This window comes from Gekko japonicus, unplaced genomic scaffold (assembly GCF_001447785.1).
Source record: "Gekko japonicus isolate JY-2015 unplaced genomic scaffold, Gekko_japonicus_V1.1 scaffold1756, whole genome shotgun sequence".
Classification (NCBI taxonomy): Eukaryota; Metazoa; Chordata; class Lepidosauria; order Squamata; family Gekkonidae; genus Gekko; species Gekko japonicus.
Window position 1 is genome coordinate 381,088 of NW_015165871.1, and position 8,933 is coordinate 390,020.

At 53.1% G+C, this 8,933-nt stretch overlaps 1 protein-coding gene across 3 annotated transcripts in view; it reads right to left on the minus strand.

The window, feature by feature from the left end:
• BCL2L1 (BCL2 like 1) overlaps positions 1 to 8,933 on the minus strand; it is a 73,124-nt gene that overhangs the window by 55,968 nt on the left and 8,223 nt on the right. For 2 of the 3 annotated variants that reach the window (XM_015411260.1, XM_015411259.1), the window contains one exon: positions 7,530 to 8,204. In XM_015411260.1, the coding sequence (XP_015266746.1) occupies positions 7,530 to 8,075 (546 nt within the window). In that variant the 5' untranslated portion in view covers positions 8,076 to 8,204. Of the gene's footprint in view, positions 1 to 7,529; positions 8,205 to 8,647; positions 8,836 to 8,933 lie in introns of those variants that run through there. The other variant, XM_015411258.1, reaches the window with a different exon arrangement.

Sequence of the window (8,933 nt, forward strand, 5' to 3'; positions counted from 1 at the left end):
ACGCCTGGCGCATACCAACAACAAGGGAAATAAACTTGAGATGATCACCCCTGCACCGAAAAGAGGCTCTTTCCAGGAGGACTGGGCTTACAAAAGGCAGCCTAGCTTTTCTTTCCATGGGAACAAAGTAAAATCACACGCCTCCTGTGAGGCTGGCCACCACTTCGTCTCTGATTAAACTCTTGACATGCTCTCAGACTGGTTGTGCCACTACTGCTGTCACTCCTAAGCTCAAGTCCCAAAGAGTGATTAACACATGCAATTCACTGCCATAAGGAGGTGGCGGCGGCTACAAGCACGGACCGCTGAAAGAGGGGATTGGATACACATATGGAGCAGAGGTCCATCCGTGGCTATGAGCCACGTCTGGGGCAACGGGTGCTCTGTATTCTTGGTGCTTGGGGGGGCAGCAGTGGGAGGGGTCTTCTGGTGTCCTGGCCCCACTGCTGGACCTCCTGAGGGCACCTGGTATTTTTGGCCACTGTGTGACACAAAGTGTTGGACTGGAGGGGCCATTGGCCTGATCCAACATTGGCTTCTCTTATGTTCTTATGCCCATAACTGCTCATAAAACACAGGGATTGCATCACTAGTGGAACCCACAAAATGACACCCAGTTTTCTGTTGCAGACAGAAACTCTAGTTTTGGGTACTGAAGACAGTTCAAGCTAGCTTGCTTGCTTTTCATTTATATCCTGCTTTTCTCCCGATGGAGGCCTCCACGCTTTTCCTGTCAACCTCACCCCCCGCTTTGATCCTTACAACAATAACCTTGTGAGGGTAGGCTATGATAAGAGACTGTGATGGGCCCATGGACACCTGGCAGGCTTCCACGGTTGAGTGAGCCTATAAGAGACTGTGATGGGCCCATGGTCACCTGGCAGGCTTCCACGGTTGAGTGAGCAATTTGAACCCTCCCATCCCAGGTCCTAGGCCAATGCTCTAACCCAGGGGTGTCAAACATGCGGCCCAGGGGCCGGACCAGGCCCCCGGAGGGCTTCCATCAGGCCCGCAGTGGAACTGGCTGCCTTCTGCTTCTTCTCCCAGTTCTGCTGCTGCTGCGTCATCGCAGGTTTGCAGCCCACAGATACACGCCTGAACAGCATTCTCAAGATTGCAACGGCACAGACATTTTGATGCCATAACTCAGAGCTAGAGGTGTCAGTTATCACACACTGTTACATAAGCAAAATATTGCAAGAGTGCTAATGCTTCAAACATGTTTTTATTTTAAGTTTTTTTAAAAAACCTTTGTGTTTGTGTCCTTTATAGAGTTTATATCTCTGCTACCTGGAATTACATTTCATGACACACCTGGCCTGGCCCAACCAGGTCTCATTTATGTCAGATCCGGCCCTCGTAACCCCTGCTCTAACCACTACACACACCAGCCTTCAAGCTGCCTCTCTTTCCACCGGACGCCAGAAGTAGTCTGCCCAGGAAAGACAGACTTGTGAACAGAAGACCCCACTTCAGTTTTACCTCTGGCAAGACCAGAATAACTTTGATCTTGGTTACGAAGACCCCGCGGATTGATCAAGACAAGGAGTTATTCTCAGTCCTTTGAAGCTTGCCCTTCTCCAGAGATGCTTTCCGAGACATAAAATGCTGAGTGACTCTGGGGAATGCATCAGAACACACAGAGCCTGCTCCCTGCCAGGGCAGGCCTGCTGGAACTTGCAGGCCTCTCTGTGGGTCTTTATCGCCAGCAACACCCTTCCCACAACGGCATTGTTTGAAAGGGGCAGGCAAAGGCGGCTTGTACAGGGCCCCACGGAGGCACTAATCCCGTGCTAACAAAGCCAGGGCAAGCGCAATAGGGAGCCACACGTAGGGAAGGATGAGAAGAAGGAAAATGCTCTCTAGGCCAGAGGTAACTCCAGGGCAACTGGAACCTCACATTCCCAAGGGCTGCATTTTCCCCACAGCGACAATACAGGAAAAAGAGGAGGCATGTGATTCCCGACGGGTCCGAACCCACCCCACCCTGGTCACTGATTCTCTTTCAGAATTTCTTCTGCTGCTCTTGATGTTCTTGATTGTCTTGCTTTTATCAGCGTGTTCACTCTGCTTTTATTGTTGTGTGCCGTTTTACTATTGCTTTGTCTTTAATATGATACTTTCTGTCTTTAACCTTGTGGTCAGCTGCCCTGAGTGCTATTTTATTAGTACAAGGCAGGGTGGAAATCTTTAAAATAAATAAGAGCCCCGCCATTTTTTCAAGGAGCTCAACCCCCCCACACACATACACACCATAACGATCTTGCAAGGTGGAATAGCAAAAGGCACCCATGCCTCAGTGAGCATCATGGCCGAGTGGAGACTCGAATCCAGGACTCTCTGGTCTAAATCTAACATTCTGCCTGCTGCACCACAATGACCTGTTGTGTCAGTCTGCAAAGTAACCATAATATCATTTCCATTTCACAGATGTGAAATCAAATATGAGAGCAGTGCATACGAGGCCACACATTTAGTTTATTATTTATATACCCGTAGGTGTTTTTAAAAAACTCCGAATGGAGTTCATATCAGAGATGCAACTTGGAGATGGATCCTTCGGAACTAGTTCACACATCCACACGAACACACGCATGAAGCTGCCTGATACTGAATCGGGACCCTCAGTCCATCAAGGTCAGTATTGTCTACTCAGACCACTCAACTCCAGGGTCTCAGGCGGAGGTCTTTGGCATCACCAGCTGCCTGGTCCTTTTAACCGGCAATTCCGAGGACTGAGCCTGGGACCTTCTACATGCCAAGCAGAGGCTCCGCCATTGAGACACAGCCTTTTGGCTGGACCACAGAGTCTCTCTGAAAAATAGCAGTGCTCTTATTGGTGGAGGAGCTGCGGTGGCTCAAGTGGTTAAGACACTGAACTGCAGGCTGTGGAAGGTCGGTAGCTCAGCAGTTCGAGACCCGAGTGTGCCGCATGACGGAGTGAGCTCCCGTCTCTAGTTCCAGCTCCTGCCAACCTAGCCGTTTGAAAGCAAGAAATTGCCAGTAGATAAATAGGTACCACTTCGGTGGGAAGGTAACAGTGTTCCGTGCGCCTTGGTGACTAGTCATGCCGGCCACATGACCACGGAAACGTCTTCGGACAGCGCTGGCTCTTCGGCTTTGAAACGGAGATGAGCACCACAACCCTAGAGTCGGATTTGACTGGCTTTCGAGCAAGAGAACCTTTACCTTGTTTGGTGGAAACTGCTCTCCTTGCCCTTCAAAAACATACCCCTGGATACGGTAAGTTCCTTAAACATTTACAGCAGTCTCTTCTCCTCCATTTCCTACACCCCCCTTGGCCATACCAGCACCACCATGTAGGATCAGCAAGAGAGAGAGATGCTCCCCGTTCAGAGGGCAAATTGAGATTTTTCACAGCAGCGCCTGGTGGGTGTCCCCCCCCAGGAAATCCTGCCCCTCCTACAAATGGCTGAACAAACATTTGTCCAAACAATGCCTTTGAGCTCAGACAAAAAGGAAAGAGGCCTGGTGGGTGGTGGTGGGGGAGGGGGGGAATCTCTGCCCTCCCAACAAGCAAAGGCCGGTGACTTTCCATCAGTGGATTTAATCTAAATCCCCCCAGGGAGTTCATTTACAAAATCAGATTACATTATCGCCTGGTCTCCAGGATACAGCCCAATCGTCACCCGAGTGACAGAGAGGACCGTTGTGGAAATCTCCACTGGTCCCAGAATTCAGTGCTGGAGCTGTAAAAGAGGGGGGAGGAGGAGGGCCCCCCCCAAAAGGAATTGGCAGGCCAGGATGACACAGATGGGACCAGGCATGGAGTTCTTCCTGTCCCTGAGATGGGCTAAGAGGAAGAGAACCAGTCGGGTCTGTTTGGGCAGGCACGCCCGGGGCTGTGCCCCCAGGACGGCTGCATTCCAGGCATTCCTCAGTCATCCCCCCCTCCCCCTTCCACCTCTTCTTTCTCACAGTTGAGATCCAACTTCGGGTTTCCTTGCAGGGCTTCTGACTTCATTCAGCCCCCCTCCCTGCTGCTGTGGGAGGAGGCAAGCTCCTGAATTTACCCGGGGGTGGGGGAGTGGGAAGGCAACATCCCCCCCCCCCCAAGAGGTAACAGGAACAATATTTAATTCTAAGCACCGGATCAAGACTGCGCTAGAAGGCAGAGGCAGCTTGGAGTGCTCCCCCCCACCCCTGGTTGGCAAGTGGCCCGTAAGAGGGGCCACCCACTGGTTTGTATCGGGCAAAGGACTGGCAAGCGAGACCAAATCCTGGCAGAGAAGCAGGCACCATCCCTAGGGCTGTCCTGTTACAAATGTCTTCTGGTGACTTCGTGGGGAAGCCGAGGGGCAGGCCAATAGGGGGTGAGCGGCTGACGGCTCGGCCAGAGCCTTTAATGTTGATCTCTAAGGGGAAGCCCTCAATGGTGGAAGCAGAAAACAGGAGGAGGGAGAGATTACATGGGGGGGGGGGCAGAGATATGGAAAGTCCAGACAATAATAAGTTACCTATCCCCGCAATGCGAGAGAAAACGACAGCTGCCCTCAAGACCAGTGTTCCCTCTGAGCTGAGTTAGTGTGAGCTATCGCACAGTTTTTTAGCCTCCGGCTCGCATGTTCTTGTCTCAGCTCAGGAAGGATGGCTCCAGAGCAAACTAATTGATGCAGCAGCCAAATCGCTCGCTCACACAACCTTAATGCCGGTAGCTCACAAAGCAGAATTTTTGCTCACAAGACCCCACAGCTTAGAGGGAGCACTTGTCAAAGATAAAGGTAAGGGGTTCCCTTGCTCGAAAGCCAGTCGAATCCGACTCTAGGGTTGCGGTGCTCATCTCCGTTTCAAAGCCGAAGAGCTAGCGCTGTCCGAAGACGTTTCCGTGGTCATGTGGCCAGCATGACTAAACACCAAGGGGCACGGAACGCTGTTACCTTCCCACCGAAGTGGTACCTGTTTATCTACTTGCAATTTCTTGCTTTCGAACTGCTAGGTTGGCAGGAACTGGTCAAAACCTATGGCTTTTTTTCTTTTAGGGAGGGTAGTGAATGCCAGAAAATACCTATCACAGGTATACAGAAGGCCAGTTTTCTCCCTCTCCCAAAATACTAGAACTTGAGGGCGTCCCATGAAGCGGAGCTGTGCCACCCTGGCCTGCCCTCTTTGGAGGTTTTCAAACAGAGGCTAGATGGCCATCTGACAGCAATGCCAATTCTGTGAACTCAGGCGGATCAGGAGAGGGAGGGCAGGAAGGGTTGCATCAGTGCTTAGTTCTCCTGGCCCTTTCTTCCACGCCCAGGGAAATGCCCGATGGCCACTTTGGGGTCAGGAAGCAATTGTTCTCCAGGCCAGTTTGGCCGGAGATCCTGGAGGTTTTCTGCTGCCTTCTGGACATGGAGCAGGGGTCACTGCGGGTGTGAGGGTATTTGCGAATTTCCTGCCTTGTGCAGGGCGTTGTACTAGATGACCCTGGACAGACAAAAGAAAATACTGCTTTATACAGTGAGAGATTAAAATGTGGAATTCGCTCCCAGAGGACATGGTGCTGGCCACAGGAACAAACAGCTTGAAAAGGGGATTAGACAGATTCATGGAGGAGACACCTATCAAAGGCTACTAGTCGTGGTGATTGAGGGGAACCTCCACATTCAGAGGCACCAAACCTTTGAATCCCAGTGCCAGGAGGCAACGTCAGGGGAAGGTCCTGTTGCTGCCCCTCCAGAGAAAGTGGCCAGCCACTGTGAGACAGGATGGACCACTGCTCTGACCCAGCAAGGCTCTTCAGACACTCTTAGTTTCTAAAGCGGAGAAGCGCTCCCTAGGCCAGGAATGCATTGTAGCCCCTGGCAGGCCATCTCTTTCAACCCCAAACCACATTTGCAGAGTGCAACAGCTTTAGCGACGGCAGAACCTTTCTGTTGGGCAAAAACCCCAAAAAGTTACCAAAAAGCCCCAGGAAGTTGCTGGCAAAAGTATAAAGCCAAGCCACTTCTGGATCCACAGCTCACACAGAAATTGCTTTTTCACAGCATACTCAAGCCAGGAAGGGCCTGTGCACCAAATTGCACCCCTTGGGGGAGGCAGGCCTCTCGTCATAATCAATCGCCATTGCATCACCGTGTGGGAGATCCACACTGAGCAACCACCCACAAAGGTTCCCTTTTCTGGGGAACTCTGCTCTGGAAATGCACCAACACACCCCTTTCACGCTGGCCCACAGCCAGAAGAGACCTTTGCTTAACCTCTTCACTCCATTTAACCCTGGTTCAGAATGCAAGTTTTTGACTTGAGAAATGAAGGCCCACCGTCTCCACAAAGTTCCGTTTGGATGCAGGGAAAACAGGAAGTTTGATTTAAAGCTCACTTGAGGCAAGGTGCTGCCTTTTGGGACGGGAGGGGGGCAAGGTAAGGATAAATTAGGTATGAAATGCAAAGCGGTTTTCACATTGGCAAAGGCGGTCAGAATTAATGAGGACAGGATATAGGGTATAACTGGCAGTTCTGGGGCAGCATCTAACTTAGTTTGGAGGGCCTCACGCTGTGGACGATCCCTAACGAACAGGAAGATTCAGAGACAGGACTGCGGGTGACTGGAACCAAACCCACATGAAGGCGAGACGGCAACTCATACTTATCGGGTGCACCGCTGGGGAAAGTGGTCTCGACTGCATGTGTTTTTCAGACACATTGAGAACATTTAGACCAGTACTGCGTCTCCACCAGTGAGCGGGAGACTAGTGAGGAAGCGTATAATAGCATGGGCGACAAAGCCAATACTCCACCCCCTCTCAATCGCTTCCGGAAACTCAATACCACCTATTAGAGAAACCAGACACTCCGTCTTAGGACCAGAGTCATTCATACTTTCCCCTTCCGCAAAGGAAGAGAGATGGAGGCTCCTCCCAGAAACAGCCAGGGTGGTCATTATACTGAGATTGGTTCCTCTTCTGCTGCCGGAACAGAGAGCACCCCCCTCCCAGCAGTAAATTGGACGCTTCTCATTCCCCTCCACACACACACACCCCAGACTGGCATCGGGTGCTGCAAACACAAACTGGCCAATGGTCCCGCTAAGCTGCGGAGTCCTGTGAGCAAAAATCCTACTTTGTGAGCGACTGGCGTTAAAGCTGTGAGCGAGCGATCTGGCTGCTGCATAAACTAGCTGGCTCTGGAGTCGTCCTTCCTGAGCTGAGCTGGAGGCTAAAAAATGGTGAGCTGGCTCACACTGACTCAGCTTAGTGGGAACACTGAAACTGGCCCATTCCACAGTCAAGATGAGGAGGTGCTGCTTCATAAGAACATAAGAGATGCCAATGTTGGATCAGGCCAAAGGCCCACCCAGTCCAACACTCTGTATCACACAGTGGCCAGAAATACCAGTGCCATCAGGAGGTCCACCAGTGGGGCCAGGACACTAGAAGCCCCCTCCCACTGTTGACCCCCCCAAGCACCAAGAAGACAGAGCATCACTTGCCCCAGAGTCCCTATCTATACCTTGTGGCTAATAGCACTGATTTCCACTCTCCATACATACACACACACACACCCGTTTGCCCAGTGCTTACCCAGCCACCGTTCTCTTGGATCCACGGGTCGAGGTGGTCGGTCAGGTACGTGGCCATCCAGTTTGCGATCCGCCCCACCAAGATCTGCATCTCCTTGTCGACGCTCTCCACGCACAGGGCCCCTCCGAAGGAGAAAAAAGCCACTATCCGCCCCCAGTTCACCCCGTCCCGGAAGAGTTCGTTCACCACCTGCTCGAAGCTCTGGTACGCCGTGCCGGGGGTGATGTGGAGCTGGGAGGTGAGGTCGCTGAAAGCGCGGCGGTACCGCAGTTCAAACTCGTCGCCGGCTTCCCTTAGCGTTTGCCTCACGTCCAACCCAGGACTGTTTTCCTGGTCTTCGAGGAGGCTCGGGTGCCCGGTGGCGCCGTTGACGACCGGGCTGGCGCCGGGGTGCCACGACGGGCTCCCGTTGGGGATGCTCCCCATCTCTCCCGCCAACTCAGTCCTGTCCTCTCTGTCCCCCTCCACTTCGCTCAGGCTGTAGCCCCTCTGAGACAGCTTGTAGGAGATAAAGTCCGTCACCAGGTCCCTGTTCCTGCTCGACATTTTCACACCTCAGGGTGTCTCAGTGAGTCCATGGTCCGGAACACCAGCTGACCGGCGCGTTTATCGTGTCTGGGGGCTGCTGCTCTTCTCCATGTTTTGCGGCAACGATCCAAGCGCCGAGTGGGAAAGCTTCGAGAGAAGGAAGGAGAAAAGCAAAGGACAGGGTTAACAGGCTAGCCTTCGGCTTCCTGGCCTGGTGCCCGTAGAAGCCACCCTCAACTGATCTGGGAGACAGTTTCGGCGGCCAGCTGTACCAGTTTGCGGCAGGGCAGCGAGACCGAAGTCCAGCAGCGAGATTTTGGGGGGCGGATATAAGCTTTCAAGATTCAAAGCTCTCTTCATGATACCATGGAGAGCTTTGACTCTGGAATGCTTACACCCCAAAGATCTTGTCAGACTCTAACAGGCTACTGGATTTAAATGCAGATAATTTGGGAGACTCAATTAGCACAGAGCACCTTTGCAGCTGTAAAGTCATGCCGGCATCTGGTCTGCAACGACCCCCCCCTTTGGCTCTGCCCCCCCCCAGACCCATCAGGGGCATGGGGGTTCACCCTCGGCGGCTCCTTTACCGGGCTCAGGTGCTGCCTGTCGGGTCCTCTGTCCCAAAGCCCGGTGCGGCTGGGCCCAGCGGCTTGTCCCCACGACTGACGGACTCGGCAGCGAAACCGGCTCCGACCGGAGCGATCCGACAGCATGCCGGGCTGCGAGAAGATGCAGGCGAGCCAGGCTCGGGAAGCTTGGGAGGGCTCCCTCTGCCACCTTGATTGAGTGCTGCGGCTCCTCGGCGCGGCTGCAGCAGAGAAGCGGGGAGGCCCCTCCCCCCCCCGCTTCACGCCCCCTGCATCTCCGCCCCCC